Source organism: Dromiciops gliroides, chromosome 2 (assembly GCF_019393635.1).
Source record: "Dromiciops gliroides isolate mDroGli1 chromosome 2, mDroGli1.pri, whole genome shotgun sequence".
Classification (NCBI taxonomy): Eukaryota; Metazoa; Chordata; class Mammalia; order Microbiotheria; family Microbiotheriidae; genus Dromiciops; species Dromiciops gliroides.
Window position 1 is genome coordinate 170239132 of NC_057862.1, and position 17786 is coordinate 170256917.

Genomic DNA, 17786 nt, shown 5'->3' on the forward strand with positions numbered 1-17786 from the left:
TCATTTCTTTCTCTGCCGTTTCATTAAACATTTCTGGAATTATCTTTAAACATGTTCTGTTTCTTAGACCTGATAACAACCTGTGACTTGCAACCCTGCCCCACCCCCCCAAAAAAATTACGAGACAGATCATCAATGATCTGCTCCAAAAGATACACTACTAATTTCTCCACAGCTGTTGGTGTAGACTGCAATACCACTTTTTTCTCTTACTTTGGGATATGGTCTTTAAGTAGGTTTTTAAGTTTCTGCTCTGTTTTTTAAATACTCCACGATAAACACTATCTTTTGATTTTCTAAATCCACAGGGCTCAGAATTGACCAAACTTTACTAAACTGAACAAATAAGCATTTGTTCCCATGGATTTTGTTAGTTCTGAGAAATTGCTTCTGTTCATCAATATACTTAGATATCTGTTTACATTATTTTGAATTAGGGGGCAGCTAGGTGGCACAGTGGATAAAGCACTGGCCCTGGATTCAGGAGTACCTGAGTTCAAATCCAGCCTCAGACACTTGACACTTACTGGCTCTGTGACCCTGGACAAGTCACTTAACCCCCATAGACCCCCCCCCCAAAAAAAAAGTTAGGACGACATTATTTTGAATTAAATTGACTCTCAGAGCTGTGTGACTGATCGTAATATAGTTGCATATTTACCTTTTCTGGTCTCATTGTCCTAAAAATTCCACTTGCTAACTATTGTGTGCACTTTCATTCTTTCCCTGACCTCTCCAACAAGAAGAAACCTCAGAGTGATCTTTAATCCCGAATCCTCCCTTTTTATTTCCATTGTCTCATTTTTTTATTCTGACAGCTTGGCCTACTAATTCTCCTTTTATGTCCTAAAAAAATTTTATATCTTCAATCCTCAATATGATTACATCCATTGTGTTTACCCTTAATATTTTTGTATCTCATCTTAAGTTAGTTACAAGCTACTATTGCTGTGGCTTCTTACCCCAGTCTTCACTTTGTCCCAAACTGCTTTATTTCCTTCATCACCATCATCAACTATTTTTTATTCCATTATATTTTGTTCATTTTGAGACAACTATATCCAGTCAAAATGCATTTTGCTTCTTTTCCTTCTTCAAAGTTTTTGTCCATATTGTTCTTTCATTAAACTTCATAGGACTAAGATTATAAGGAAGGGACATAGATAATAAGTTCATCAGCATCCCATCTTGCTGGGTCTGGGTCTTCCATGCTTATACTACCTGGGAAACATTTTTACACTTTTGTTAATGTTAAATGCTTAATTTTATGTCATTCTATTTTCTTGCATATACTTATGGTATTTGTGTTAGTGTTGTCTTAAATTGTAAACCCTGATTGATGATTTTGAATGTAGTTTTCACTTGTATTTGTAAATTCTCATATCTTAAGAGTAACATAAGAAAGCAAGGTTTCTTGCATCCATTTGACTATTGAATTTTGACTTAAATACTTTAATATTTGTACTTGAATATTTAATTATTAAGAGGGAGATAACATCTGGAAAACCTTTTCCATTCAGAAAGACATTTGTTGTCGTCTACAAGATCATGTGAAACAAGTAGAAAGATCACAGGAAGAAAACAAGATAGAAAAAACAGAAATAATCAACAGATTAACAAAGAGTCTGGAGGAGAGTCAAAAACAGTGTGCTAACTTGCTGGAAACAGGTAAACCATCTTGTTTTGCCTCAGACAAAATAAAAGTGTAAATAGTAGATACAGTTTCACAAATTTAATATATGAAAATATCTATCAAGTCATTATTTTATTTAAAAGGATTTCATAATTTTAAGGTTTTACTAGGTTCCTTGGTTTACAATTTTATAAAATTTTCTACTTTAAATATGTATCTTTCAAAAAGACATGCATTAAGTAAAGGAGAGCCTCTAATTCTATAAATATTTAGCTTAACAAATTTATAGATTGTTAGAACCTGAAGAGACCTTAGATGATTATCATCATACCATAGTATTTATGTGTCATTAATAGGATGGGGGTGGGAAAGTGAATAGATGTGTATTTAATAAAAGGAGAAGGAGAACAAGGAAGAATTACTTTTTGTGCTGTGGGCTAGGTTGTGTGTGTGTGTGTGTGTGTGTTTAATTTCTTAGCCTTTTTGAACTATGAGAATATTGAGTATGGTGGTAGTGTTGTTATTATTTTGAGCACGTATGTTATTCTTGTATCTACCACCCACTCCCTCCTTCAGCTTATTAATAGGTGCTACTCTAGCATGGCTCATTGGACAAGTGGCCTCTTCCATGTAATTGGTTTTTCCCAGTAACACACAACAAAGAACAAAAACCTGGAGCAGTTTAATTCTTCATGTTTAAAGTTAATTTCTCAAGACCTTGAAAGGGACTTAGCAATTATAGCCTTCATTTTACAGATGAGGAAATGACCTCCTCCAAACAACAAGTTCAAAGGTTTGCCCTTTGCACTTTGCCCAATGTTACATAGTAGTGACAGAGGTGAGAATAGAACCTGCCTCTTGATTTCTAGTCTAATGTCCTTTCAAGTGCATTATGATACTGTTCTAAGTCAGGCCTAAGTTAAGCCAGTCGCCTTGGTAATTTAGGCTTCATACTGGAAAAAAGTGACATACTTGCTATTTAACAGTGGAACAACACTTGGTTCAGGTAAACACGAACCCCCTCATTTCTATACAGAGTTGCAGCAGCTTCCCTACTATTTAAAAAACAACTGGTCAGCAGAGCAATATGTGATGAATCAGGTAGCTGTGGGATATCTGTCAAGTTTAGAAGGGCCCCAGTTCCATATGGGCAGGCTTCTTTTATACCCTTGGGTGATCATGAAACCTTGTCAGTGGCCTAAGCCTTAGTCTTGTCAAATCTTGAGGATAATTTCAATAAATTTTCAGGAAAAACTAGCCTAATCTACATTGGGGCAAGGTCTTAGGAAAAGTTAACCCAACTCCTTTGGCAGAGGATGCTGGTTGAAAATACCACATGTGGGGCAGCTAGGTGGCACAGTGGATAGAGCACTGGCCCTGAAGTCAGGAGTACCTGAGTTCAAATCTGGCCTCAGACACTTAACACTTACTAGCTGTGTGACCCTGGGCAAGTCACTTAACCCCAATTGCTTCACTAAAAAAAACAAAAACAAAAACAAAACAAAACAAAAAAAAGGAAATACCACATGTTCCTATCACAGCTATCTTCCTGGGTCCCATTGTCTTCATTATAGTACATAAACATCTGGTGGTGATATAGGTAATGGAACCTGACCCCTTTTGTAGTGATACTTAATTGAAGTTCATTTGTAGGTTAAGTGTCCTCTAATCTTTTTATTTCTATAGGATCAGTACAAGAGATAAATCAATTAAAGCTCCAGCTTCAGCAAGCCCAGAGTGCACATACTCTGAGCGACAACATGAACAGGGCTTTACAAGTGAGTGTTGCCACTCGGGAAAAGTGGATTAATAGTTAAGGGATCTTCTGGTAGAATGTGGGTTTGTGGAGCCCAAGGAAAGTGGGAAACTGGTAGGTAGCTCTGATGTCAGAATTGTTTAGGTATGTAATTTGGCTAGGGGGCCTATAGCCCTTGTTCTGAACAGGGCGTATATATTTTTGTGGGTGGAGGTGGGGGAAGTAAGAGTGATATAACCTTTTGATATCTGGGTTTTCTCAGTAGTGACAGGATGAATGGGTTTAATTCAACCATTTATTAAATTCCTAATATGTTCAAGGCAATACAGAAAAACAAAAAAAGGCAGTACCCTCTCTCAAGGAATTTACATTCAACATAGGCCTTGGGGTCCTAGGACGACTTTGGAATCAGTAGGCTTGTTCTCCTATGTCTTCAGCCTTGCTGAGAAATTGGTTCCAATTCTCCCCATGCCATAAATACCATCACTTACTCTCTCACTGACCTCTGTACACCAAACTGCCCAGCTAATTGGGATCCATCTGTTGGATTATATTATAGTTAACCTCATCCTCTGTAGGTCGTACTATAAAAACCTGTCATGTGGGGGACTATATAGAAGTTCTTTATAGAGATTCCTTTGTCTTTAGAACTTTTCCCTGTGGAAGCATTCCTTCACTTTATACTATATGAACTATCAGTTCAATATAATCCTTTCAGACAAGACTAGATTTAAGTCTATGTGGTATATGGGGAAATTATTCCTCTTTGATTTTTCAGCACTAGTTGTTGCTAATCACACACAAAGATATTATGATGGATGATTCATGTAGTTCAAGTGCATCTGGTTGGCTGGCTTTAGTGCTATCGTGTCTAGGGAAGCTGCCCTTTGTGATCACATTGGTTGTAGCTGCCAGTGGATACTGTCATTGTTGCTAACAGTAGCAGTCTTTGCTGGTTTGAAGTCAGACTGGTCGTAGCTGAATCCTCTCCTCAGGCCTAGTTTTCTATGGACAGTTTCACCAGAAGTATAGGACTACTAGTAGCAAAGACGAGAGTCATTGGAGAAGCCTTTCCAACTGCTTTTAAGGTCGTGGTCAATGAGGGGAGACTACATGCTAATTACATGCAAAGTATGTGAATAATATACTTCCCTTTTATTCAGTCATATTGACTCAGCTAGGGTATTAACAGGAATAAGATGTGTATATATACTAGATGTATATAAGTTATTTATGTCTTACATGCACACACAAAAAATTCTTATTTTTGTACTCTAGGAAGAATTAGCAGAATTGAAAGAGGAAATTTCTCTCTATGAATCTGCTGCAAAATTGGGAGTATTTCCAAATGATGTAGATGAAGAATTGAATGTAGACCTTACTGAATCATATGTGGATTTGGGTATTAAAAAAGTCAACTGGAAAAAATCAAAAATTCACAGGTATTGAGACAATACTTTATTCTACTCTTTAAAAAACTTTAAAGAGCTTTTTTATACATGGTAATTAATTGATGAATTCAACAAAAGGTATTTAGGTATCTAGGTTCTACACAAAACAGTGTTCTATTATTTTTTCAGTGAAAAATATATGAAGGTCTAAGGTCTAAAATCAGAGTTAACAAACTATTTATATTACCTGTTTATGTTTTTAACACCAGATACAGCTTGTCCTTTTGGCAAGTTATCATTCAATAGATGATAGCTAGGTGATTAATGTTTTCAACATCAGAAGTAAATCCTAAAACTTATTTTCTATATCATTTTAAACAAGCATAAGGTAGTATTATCATTACAACTTCTTTTCAGAAGGTGAGTTGAAAGTAGGTCCCTTAACCTGCTCAGTTAATGTCAAAGGGGAGACCCAAACCACTTTTTCTTAGGGAGCTTCTATGACCAGATTTTTGGTCTGTGGTAACAATAAGATCATAAGTTATTGGGGAGAGGGGCGTGAAATTAGAAGCATTTTAAGGTTTTTATGCTTTATTTTTTTCCATAATACATAGGGCTGAGTGTATATCAGATGGTCAAAAGATACTTATTGAACAATGGAGAAGGCAAAATTTTAGGTCAACATATATTCTGTGGTTTTGAAACTGTAGTCTCCATTATTGTTGAGATTTTTTGTTTTCTACCATGTTTGACATTGTGCATCTACACAGACTATACCAAGTCCTGAAAGACTTTACCTTCTCCACTGAATTTTTAAAAGTAATTATTTTATAGACTTATGTTTTAAGAACTGTAAAATTTGATTCAGTAAATTGAAGTCTCAAGAAATACAGATAGTACTGTAAGATAAGATCTTCATAGGATAGTAATGCTCCATAAACCCAGAGGTCAGACTTCTAGAAATTTTGAGCTATCAAAAGAAAACAGTTGCCAACCTGGAAGTAAGCAAAAAAGGAAATGTTACTAAACCCTATTCACTTTAATTCATTGGGAGAGCCTCTTTTAGACCCATGGCTTTAGTAAATAAAGGTTGGTAACCTTGTTTCTCAGATAAGTGTAGCACTAATTAGAATTGATTAAAAAGAGAGTTGGGAGGGCACTGACAAAAACATAAAAGCTAAAAAATTCAAACAACAGTGTGGAACAGGTTTACTTCAAGGATCCCTAAGGGCATCAGTAAAGTATATAGCACAGTATAATAACTGATGTTCATAATGACCTGAGTTATCAAATTAAGTTATAGTCAGTATAATCTGTTTAGAAAAATAAAGGGTTATTACACATTTGATTTCATCCAAGATGGCTAAAATATTTTGTTTCTATTTTAGTGCTTAAAATACTTCATTTACCTCTATAACATAAATGCCTCTGTGTGGTATATTGCTTTCCTTAGACATGCCAGATAAATAAGTATGTTCCTATGTCACCCAGGGCAAGTTGTTTAACTTCTCAGGCTTTTAGACAACTCTCTTTAAGAGTCCAGGTTATACACAAGGTGCCCACTTGCATGGGTAGAAGGAATTTTTTTCCAACCAGGCTTTCTTTATATCAATGAAATCACACATGGGTCTAGTCCCTAGACCTTTGTATATAGTCAATTTAACATGATACAGAGTACTGAATTTGTAATCAGAGGATCTGGGTTCAAATTCTTGTTCTGCCACTAATTTGTATGACTTTGGGCATATCACTTTAATTTTTCTGAGCCTCAGTTTCCTTATCTGTTAAATGAGGGAGTTGGATTAGAACGATTTTAGTTTCTTCTCAGTTATACTTCTGTGATCTTCTTATCTTACTAAGAATGTAATATGTGCAAGGCACTGTGACAGGCACACGAGATATATGGGAGTTAGAGAAACAAGGAGGGAAGACTTTGATGATGGAGATGGCACTTGAGCTAAGTCTAGTAGAGAAATAAGAATTCTGAGAGGCAAGAATGAAGGGGAGAGGGGAGTATATTATGGGCATGAGAAACTACTTGCTTGTGAGGATGCACTGAAGTGGGAGAAAGAATTTTGGCCAGGTTTGAGAAACTGAGAGTAGTTAAGTTTGATTAGAGTACTTAAAATGAGACTAGAAAGGTAAGTTGGAACTAGACTCTGGAGGTTAGCCTTAAAAGTTAGGCTGAGGAGTTTGCATTTTATCCTAGAGGAGAAAGGAACCTTGGAACCTCTGAAGATTTTTGAGCAAAGAAATAGCTTGGTTAGACCTGTTTCTTAGGAAGATCATTCTGTCAGGTGGGGTTTGGGGGTGGGGTGAGATTTTGATAGGGGAAGGACTACAGATAGGGAAGTCAGTTAAGAGGTAGACTAGGTAATACACAGAAGAGTTAATGAAGACCTGATCTTGGGTTTTATTGGTGAAAGTGGAGAAAGGATAGGTACAAAAGATTAATTAATTAGAATCAACAAGACTTGGTGGTAACTGTGTATGCATGAGGGGAGAGAAAAGAGTTAAGGATATCTCCAAGATTGTAAACCTTGGTGACTGGAAATATAGTGGTCTCCTCGACAGAAATAAGGAAATTTAGAAGCGGGAAGGATTGAAGAAGATCGCTAAAGGAGAGGATGTAGAGGAGAGAATAGTGTTCAGGGTCAGTGCCTTGAGGGATACCTCATTCTTAATGAGCCAGAGGATGAATGATGATCTGAGCAAAGGAAATGTGAGTGGTGGAGCAGGAGGTAATCCAAAAGAGAGCATTATCAGAGGCCCAAGAAGAATCATAGGAGCATACACTTGGAATAGGAAGGAGCCTTTGAGACTGGCCCAGTTCCCTCATTTTATAGATGAGAAATCTGAGGCCCAGCATCGTAAAGTGATTTTCCCAAGGTGACACAACTGGCAGAGCCAAGATTCAAAACCAATTTCTTTGACTCCAAATCAGCACACTTTCTACTGTAACCAGAAGGTGATTAACAGCTTCAGAAGCTGCAAGAAGATCAAAGAGGGCTTAAGAAAGTCATTAATTTGATTTAGCAGTTGGGATCATTAGTGACCTTTGAGAGCAGTATTTCATTGGAGTCCTGGGCCTTGACAGCCAAATAGGTGCGAGTGAGGTAAGAGAGGAGGTAGCATATATAGATGTCTCTGGGTGTTCAACAGGGAAAGAGGGAGTACAGCCACCTTTTCCTCTGCCCTGGAGCAGAGGAGAATATTGGCGAAGGTGTTAGAGGCATGGAGGAGTAGCCAGTACAAAAATATAGAGATCAGAGTGGCTTTTGTGAGGAAAAGCAAGAAGGCCATTGTTGCTGGCTTTATTGAGTGGGGACGAACTTGTAAATAAGACTGGAAATATGGGAAGAAGCTAGGTTGTAAAAGACACCATTAGAATTTTATTTGTACATTTGTTTTGCAAATTAATTTTAATTGTGTAACCTTTTAAAGTCTATCCTCCCTCCTCCATTCCTTTTTGTTTGTTTGTTTTGTTTTTGGTGAGGCAATTGGGGTTAAATGACTTGCCCAGGGTCACACAGCTAGTAAGCATTAAGTGTCTGAGGCCAGCTTTGAACTCAGGTCCTCCTGAATCCAGGGCCAGTGCTCTATCCACTGCACCACCTAGCTGCCCTCTCCATTCCTTTTGATTTTTCCTTTAATAAATTTTATACTTGTGAACAGTGAGTGAATAAATCTAAAGCAAAGTTCTTTAGTTATCCTTTAGTTCATTTCAGTGAATAAACTTTAGATATCAATGTTCATGTTAGTGATAATCTCAGATGGAAAAGTTTAAGACTATACCAGATATTTATCTTGTACTGAGTATGGGTAGTCACTGAATCCAAATACTAGTTTTAAAATGACAAGAAATTAAGGAAGCAAATGAATCGTATTTGTAAGAAAGAAAATGTTTCATAGCACAATTGCAGCGAGTAATCTTAGAAGCCACTCATGGAAGCCATTTGAAATCAAGCAAAACAAATTTCTTATTTCGTCTTGTCCAAAAATGTTTTCATTCTGATCTTGCAAGGACTATTATCTTTTTATCAGGAGATGGATAGCATTTTTCATTATCAGTCCTCTGGATTCATGGTTGTTCATTTCATTGATCTCTGAATTCTTTAGTCTTTCAAGGTTGTTTATCTTTAAAATGTTGGTTATAGGGGCAGCTAGGTGGCGCAGTGGATAGAGCACTGGCCCTGGAGTCAGGAGGACCTGAGTTCAAATCTGGCCTCAGACACTTAACACTAGCTGTGTGACCCTGGGCAAGTCACTTAACCCTCATTGTCCCACAAATAAAAACAAACAAACATAAAATGTTGTTATAAATAGATGTCAACTGAAAAAATAAAATTTCATTTAAAAAAATTTATAAATGAAAAAGAAAGTATTTCTCCTCAACAACTGGAGGGAGGGGAAGAATGGTAATGCTTCTGTCAATTTCATGTTCCTAAAATTTATAATAATTGTGACATGTGATTTTAGTTTGTTTTCCCACAGTTTTGAGAATTTTTATTCTTTGTTGACTTGAACTGCTTTTATATCAGTAACCTTAATATTTAAGTGGCTGAAAGTCTTCACTACCAACTATCAGCTCCCCTAAGCTACGGCCTGGGTAAATTTTAAGAGTTTAGCTACAATCTCCTTTTTTGCATTAATGGAATTTGAGTAACTAAATCTGCATGCAGTTTGCAGACAGCTTCCTCCCTCTTTTATTATAGTTGGCTGCTAAGCTCAAATAATAAACATTTAACAAGTGGAATGCCTTTTCCCTTTGGTCCTCTCAGCATGCTTCATAAATGACTAGAGTTTATTTGGATTCAGGGGACCATCTTTCACATGGTGGTTCAGTTTAAGCTTTATGCAGGGTTTGGTCACCATGTCTGGCTTTCCCCTTTTTAGGAAAGAGGAGAAAATTACTTTAGCAAGCATTTTCTCTGATCTTAACTTGGCTTACTTTAAGAGTCTGCAGGATGTGCAATTTCAGTGGTCAACATTAGTTTTTTGAAAATTAGGTACATATACAGAATTTGTTAACTGAACAAAATGGTGGTTCTAGTTAAAAACAATGATTTTTCCAGAATTTCTGAATAGAAAGGGACCTCAGAAGCCAAATAGTCTCACCTCTTAAATATTCCCCACAAATGGTTGCTAAAACCTTCACTTGAAGACATTCTCTAGTATACAGTAATCTTTTCACTTCATCCACAGCCTATTCTACTTTGAGTTAGCTTTAATTATTAAGAATTAATACTTAGTGTAGCACCATGTACCCAGTAGGTGCTGGGTAAATATATATTGGAATGAATCAAGACATTTTGCTTTATATCCAGCCTAAATTTACCTCTTGGAAATTTTCATCCATTTCAGAACCCTAGAAGACAACTCTCATATTCCACCTCTGAGTCTTCTCTTTTCTAGGTTAAACGTAGTCTGTTTCTTCAAACCAGTCTTCAGATGGTGTGGTTTTTAATTTCTCCATCCTGATGTCCCTCTTCCAGATAGACTGTAGTTTATTAATGCTTTTCTAAAATGCAGCACCCAGAACTGCACACAGTATTTCATAGGTGATCTGACCAGGGCAGAGTACAGAGTATTGTGCTAACTTAAAACATTTTCCAGTAATTTCTTTATAAGTATGTCTATCATTTAAACAGGTGATTTGAGTGTTTAGAATAGAATACTTATTATTAATAATGATTTTTAAAAACAAACTTTTGTAAATTAACCCAATTATTTATTTTTCTAACATTGCATTTTTAATATATTTAGCCTTTTAGAATTATCTGGAACTTGATTATAATAAAAAGTCTTTTATTTCAGGATCCACTAATTTTAGAATTTGTAATTATTCAGGTAGGAGGGTGACTAAAGTTTACCTTTGTATTATATATAAAGACATTTTTGCTAAACAAATAATTATAAAATCCTCTGCTTCAAAGTTTACCAATCAGTCATGGAAGTAAGATATACTTATGTTATATATTCTTTGCACTAGAAACTCATTTAGTAGGAATAGGTAAAAACTAGCCTATTTTTAGCTACTCTATGACATGTTAAGAGTTAAAAGGTAATTAAAGACCAGCTGATTAAATTTGTTCATTTTATACAAAGAAAACTAGAGTACTTTGTGGCTAAAATGACTTTTAATATAAGGTCAATTGGTTGAAATCAGTGAGATTTTACTTCATCTTTCAAGTTTTTCTTCAAAAGCTTGCCTCTGTGATAGCATGGTTAAACCAACTAATATAGCAATATTTGTTTTGGTAAAATTTTGGGAAGAAATGCACAACAATTTCAGATTTAGCTGGGTAATAATAACCAATTTGATTTATACTCTACCTCCAAATTAACTTTCCATTCCTTTTATCCTTCCTTTAATATTTATTTATTTATTTGTTTGTTTGTTTATTTATTTTTAGTGAGGCAGTTGGGGTTGAGTGACTTGCCCAGGGTCACACAGCTAGTAAGTGTTAAGTGTCTGAGGCCATATTTGAACTCAGGTACTCCTGACTCCAGGGCTGGTGCTCTATCGACTGTGCCACCTAGCTGGCCCTAGAATATTAAATATTGACCAAAACTGAGGGAAACAAGTGTTCCAACCTGCAGCAGTAAAAGATAAAGGGAAACTTGGACTCGGGGCAAAACTAGTAACCCATATTAGCAACAAAAGTGATTAAAACAAGTTCCCTCCATTTGTGTATACACAGAGAACTAGGACCCTTAGCTAAGCCATGTAGGAAAGTCTCTTCTACTTAGCAATCAAGTCAGAGACACCATTGTACTCACATTGTCATAAGATCATTTGCAAGTGTGTTAATACTGAGGTTTTTATATGTTCTTATATATTTCTTTAACTATGTTGCTCCTTCTCAAACCACCTTACTTCCCCCACCCTGAGACCTGAGTTCATTGAATTATATGAGTTATTTGTTAGGAGTAGTTGGATAGGATGAATAGTATTTGCTTTTCGTCCCTTTATACATCTTTGGGGATTAGAAGATTTGTTTAATTACTTAAAATTCACTCAAAAAAGCAAGATATTTAAAATTTAATAAGAATTACCTATGGACATTGAAGATAATAGGATTAGTTCATCTGTGTCTGGGGGAGCTGGAGGATAGGCTATTCTATGACTTAGAAGAAACCTATCTTAGAGTGGGCTAATATTTTGAGAACATTTATTATACGTGTCCATGTACAAATAAAGTTAAATCTGCTGTTAAAATGTTAATAGAGAGATGTAATAAATCTCATAATACATGGTTAAGGCAGGGGTTCGTTGCTCTTCTTTTTAGATGAACTTAAGGAGCAACCATCGTTTACTGTACCTAATGGGTTAAAAATGATTTTTCCAACAGTACTATGCAGAAACCAGACCCAAATGAAGAGCCTTCCAAAGATGAAGTCATCTCGAGGTTGAAATCTGAATTGCAACGTTTACTGACCAGCAACACAGTGAAGCGCCGCCTGGTTTCTCAGTTACAAAATGATCTCAAAGATTGTCATAGAAAACTAGAAGATCTCAGTCAGCTGAAAAAATCTCAAGAAAAATGTGAATTTGAGGTTTGTGTAAAAAAGCTTCTATTTTATGCTCAATTTAAAAAATAAGCTTTTGCTCATTTTACATATAAAATTCTTTTATGTTACATTAGAAAAATAAAGTACAGATTGATATATCACAAAACATTTTCCCCTTAAATTGATACCGTGAATTCTATTGGTAATGGAAAGGAATGATAATATTTTGATACAAAGGAATATCTTCCATTTATCTTTGGCCACCTACATCACAATTCCATATAAGTAAAATCCCATTACATATGAGTAGTTTTACCTGGAAACCTTCTGTATAACAAAGCTGTTTTTATGTCTTAGAACAAGTTTCATAGGACCAATTGCCTTGATGTTCTTCTGATACATCCTCCACAAGGAAAAACTCAAAAGTGAATTGTCTCTAAATCTACCCCCTTGCCCCTTCCCCTATTTATGTAACAGTTCCTCCCAGTGAAGAAAGTACCAGATTTATATAGTGTTTTTGCTTTGGAGGGAAAGAGGAGAATAAGCTGAAATTTATTTTTATATTTAAACAGCACTGTTACATATATTTTTATGTGATCCATAGCCATAGAGGAGTGGTGGGTAATATAAGGATTTATCATCTCCATTTCTTTCTTTCTTTTTTTTTTAATATTTTATTGAGGCCTGATTTCATTTTACATCACAGTCACCTCCTCCCCTGCAATACCAAGATTTCTTTGACCTTTGTGACAAAGAAAAACAATAATTTAAAAAATCCAATAATGGGTCCATTTCTAACAATTCAATTTTCTGCCCTAGTTTCCACTGCCATAAGGGAGTATGGAAATATTTTTCATTTATCTCTCCTCAGGAATCTTTACTAGTTTTTTTCATTACTAAGAACTGTTAAAAAAAAAAATAACAAAAACCAAAAAAGTGTTAGTCAAACTGATCAAGAGAAGAAAATCAAATGACCAAAATTTTAAATGAATGAGAAACTCTCAATACTGAATTAAGAAGAATGATAGAATTATGCTCCTACAGAAGTCAGCAAGTATCTATAAAAATATAAAATACCCAAACTAACAAAACAAGAAATAGAGACTTTAAATAACTCACTCTTAGGGGAAGACATTAAAAAAACAACCCTGTAAATTGCTGAAGGGGAGATAGGAAGGGGCCTCTTTTTTGTATTCCCCCCCCCCCCCCCCGGGCTTAGCATAGTACCAGGCACATAGGAGATACTTAATAAATGTGTATTAACTGATTGAATGAGTAATAAATCAGATGAATCCTCTCCTGGTATAGTTTTTGTTTGTTTAATATGAGGCTTTATAAGGGGTGGGAAGGGTTTAAAACAATCTGCTTATGTCATAGGGGCAGCCAGGTATACTCTAGCTAGGTGGTCCTAGAGAGCTTCAGGTCCTAGAGTCAAAAGACTTGAGTTCAAATTTAGTTTCAGATACTGGCTGTGTGATCCAGGCCAAGTCACCTAACCTTTTTTTGCCTGTAAAAAATGAGCTGGAGAAGTAAATAGCAAATCTCTCCAGAATCTTTGCCAAGAAAATCCCAAATAGGGTCACAAAGAATCAGGCACGACTAGAATGACTGAAGAATAACAACAACACTTAGTTATAGCCAGGAGGTGTTTTATGGGCTAAGAACTTCTTCCGCTTTTCAACTCTTTTATATCTTCCCAAGACTTCTCGTTTTTGACTTCTTATCCTGAAAAATGAATAAAGAAACCATATTCAATAGGTGCCCCATTAAAATTTTTCTGGAAAGTCCACATTTTTTTTTAAAATACAAGACGACTATCTAAATCAATCCTCAAAGCCTTTTGATTCTAAAACCTAGTGTAGCTTTAAGTCAACAAACATTCCTTAAATAACGACATTATGTAAAGGCACTGTTAGGTGCTGAAGATACTAAGATGAAAAATGGATAGCCCTGCCCTCAAGGAGATTATGATTTAATTATGGAGGGAGATATATGTACAAGTAAAACAGGGGTAGAATGGTATAGGGAAAGAAAGAGATCACATTCAAATAAGAATCGGGAAGACTTCATGGAACCAATGACACTTGATATTAGAGCATAGTTTTGCTATTTTAAATTATTATAGAAATTTATAATTGTGTTTTTATGACATGTTGTTGATCACAAAGGATCTCTTTGCAGAGAATGCCTATATATATCATTGCTTAGAAAGAGTGGATGAAACAGAACACCCACCATTCGTTCTAATATAACAGACTATGCTCTCTGTTTTGGAGAAATATCAGGATTTTGGTCTGAAGAGATACTTGTTTAGCAATAATAAAAGTCCAGTTCTAATTATAACATTGAATAATGTTTTTGTGAAATGAATGATTATATTACAGGAGTGTATTGATGATCTCTCAACCTGGCATTTAAGGTCTTAAGTTATCTGGTTCTTAACTCTCCAGTTTTATTTTACTTTGCTTCACACACTCTCCTTTCCAACAGATTGGTATATTAGCTGTTTTTTTGTACCTGAGATTATATTTCCTACCTTTGCCCCTTCTTATATGTCTGTAATACATTCCTTCATTACTATCACTTCTTAGGATCCCTTAGATTCATAGTGCAGCTCAGGATACCTGAAGTTTTTCCTGATTCACTCCAGTTTTTGTTCTCTCCCTCTTGAAATTTTTATTATTATATATATGTATATATTTAATATTTCCTATCTGTAAACATATTATATCCTCCACTCCACCCCCATTGCCAAAGTATAATATACTCCTTAAGAGTAGGGACTGGTGTTTTTTTGTTTTTGTTTTTTGGGGGTTTTGGCGGGGGTTTGGTCTTTATATATATATATATATATATATATATATATTCTAAGTACTTAGCATATATAGTACTTTGTACAAAGCAGGTGATTACTAAATATTTGTTGAATTAAAAATTTTCTTGAATATGATGTTAATTTCATCCCTGAAATCTTGTATTTCTCTAGTTTTACCAGTTGAGAAAGAAGTTCTCAGTAGTGTCATAATAGAATTTAAAACTGTGAAGAGACCTTAATGATCATTTTGTCTAGTCTACATTTCAGATAGGAAACTTAAGAGACTCCAGATGGATTAAATGACTTGCCTGCAGTCCTTATGCAGTTGAGTTTCTTCCTCTGTGGTGTATGGCATATTTTAAAAAAGATCAAGCTTGTTGTTGCCAAATTTGTAGCATTACATCCCACTGTTGAATGTAGAGCTTAAAAATTCAGTAAGACTTTTGGGGGACAACCCATTTAGGTAAAGAAGGTATTATCCCATTTATTAGGTATTATCCCATTTAGGTAAAGAAACATTCTCTCAGAGGATAAGTTACTTGCTCAGTGTTCACATAGATAATAAGTTATGGAGCTTAAATTCTGACACAAGTCTTCCAACTCCCAAACCTGCTATTCTTTTCAGGTAGATCATGCTTTCTTTCATATACCATGTTGGTACTCATTCACCTATGCCCAACAATGAGGTGTAGATATTTGGTCAAGGTATAATCAGTAGAAAAACATTTATCAAAGTTTTTCTCTGTGCACCATTGTGCATTACTACCACTCACTATAGGTTTAGATTTGAACTCTTTTCTGATCCTCATGAAAGACTCAAGTATTCTTGGGCCTCTGGCTAGAATGCTAAGGAGCTACCACAAGGGGGAGCTCTTAATTACTAGCATACAGAATCATAAGGGGGTAATCCACTGAGTAGAAGAAAATTAAACTCTTATTTTATCATAGTTATGTGGTTACTTTTATATCTGGAGTAATGAGTAAGAGCAGGAGCACAGCTTAATGCAGAAGTTCTGAACTTTTTTTGTATCATGGATCTCATTGGTAGTCTGCTGAAACCTAGGGGGACCCCTCAGAATGCTTTAAAATGCATAAAATACAAAACATAAGATAAAGGAAATTAATTATATTGAAAAACAGTAATCAAGATATTATTCTCTGAGCTAATGGAAGATAATAACAGATGCTATTCATATAGTGCCTACTATAGTTTAAGCACTACACTAAGCACTTTAAAAATATTTTCTCATTTTATCTTCATAACCACCCTGGGAGGTGGGTGCTATTTTATCCTCATTTTGTAGATGAGGAAACTGAGTCTAGCAGGTAAAGTGACTTGCCTAGAAGTTATACAGCTAGTAAATATCTGACACTGTATCTGAACTCAGGTCTTTCTGATTCCAAGCCCAGCATTCTGTCTACTGTGCCACCTAATAACAGCTAGAAACCAGAAAACCTGAGTTCTAGGCCTGGTTTCATCATTTACTAACCATGTGACATTGGGGAAATCACTTAACATCTATGAGCCTTAGTTTCCTTTTCTGTAAAATGCTCATAATAGTAATAATGTGCTACACTACTTTATATAATTGTAATGAACATTATTAGAAGATATTTGTAAAGGTTTGTAGTTAAAAATGATATGTGTGCACATGTATGTATTTGTATAGACTGTGTTTCAAAGACTTTTATTTTAGTGGTTTAGTTCTTCCATGTATACAGCTCTTAACCTTTCCATGTCTTTTTAGACAATTTTTATCAGGTGTTAGGGACAAAAAAACCTAAAAAATATCACCTTGTGACCAACTTTCTAGACTAAGTCATCTCTATGATGATGCATTGGAGGAGGATATTAGAGGATATAAATAAGAGATTATATTAATAAGATATATAAGTAATAATTTATGTACTTTTAGTGTTTTCTGTCACCTAAATGTACATCCTTAAATTTGCTTATTTCTATTTGACATCAATTTGATATACATTCAGTTTTAACCTATTAGGATTTTTTTTTTTTTTTGGTGAGGCAATTGGGGTTAAGTGACTTCCCCAGGGTCATACAGCTAGTAGGTGTCCAGTGTCTGAGACTAGATTTGAACTCAGGTCCTCCTGAAATCCAGGGCTGGTACTTTATCCCCCAGGACACATTCTTAATTGAAATTAATACTTGAAACTTTAATGTCTCAGCCAGATCCCAATTCTACTGTAGCTTTAACTTAGGCCAAATTAGTTGTGTCTCTGTGATTTGGGCATTACCAATTATAACTTATCAAAATTAAGCACCATAGCAGAACTATAATCTTGTTGTCTTGTTTCATATATCCTTTTAAATTCATAAACAGGATGGTGGTGACTAACTAGGCCCCTCTAGTTCCTATGACCTTCCTTCAGTTGGAAAATGTATAGGGTTTCTCATGTCTCCCCTTTGTTCTCATTCCTTCCAACTACCCCTTTCATCTGTAGATCTCAAAATTACATTAAGGATTGTTTAATTAGACATAGGGACTATTGGCAAACCCCTTTCAGCTTCTTTTAGGAAGCACTGTCAGTTTTCTGGGGCTTAGAGCATCTTTTGTTACCCTTTTTAGTGTAGGTACTCCCCAAAACAAGCACATACGGGAATACAGAACACTTTTTAAACATTGCCTTAGTCTCTTCACAGCTTTCTCAGCAGCA

The 17786-nt window shown here is 35.4% G+C and overlaps 1 protein-coding gene across 1 annotated transcript in view; it reads left to right on the top strand.

Moving 5' to 3' along the window:
* CEP152 (centrosomal protein 152) overlaps positions 1-17786 on the top strand; it is a 75234-nt gene that overhangs the window by 15190 nt on the left and 42258 nt on the right. The window contains exons 5-8 of the mRNA XM_043985629.1: positions 1521-1668; positions 3320-3411; positions 4668-4831; positions 12136-12340. Of these exons, the coding sequence (XP_043841564.1) occupies positions 1521-1668; positions 3320-3411; positions 4668-4831; positions 12136-12340 (609 nt within the window). The remainder of the gene's footprint in view (positions 1-1520; positions 1669-3319; positions 3412-4667; positions 4832-12135; positions 12341-17786) is intronic.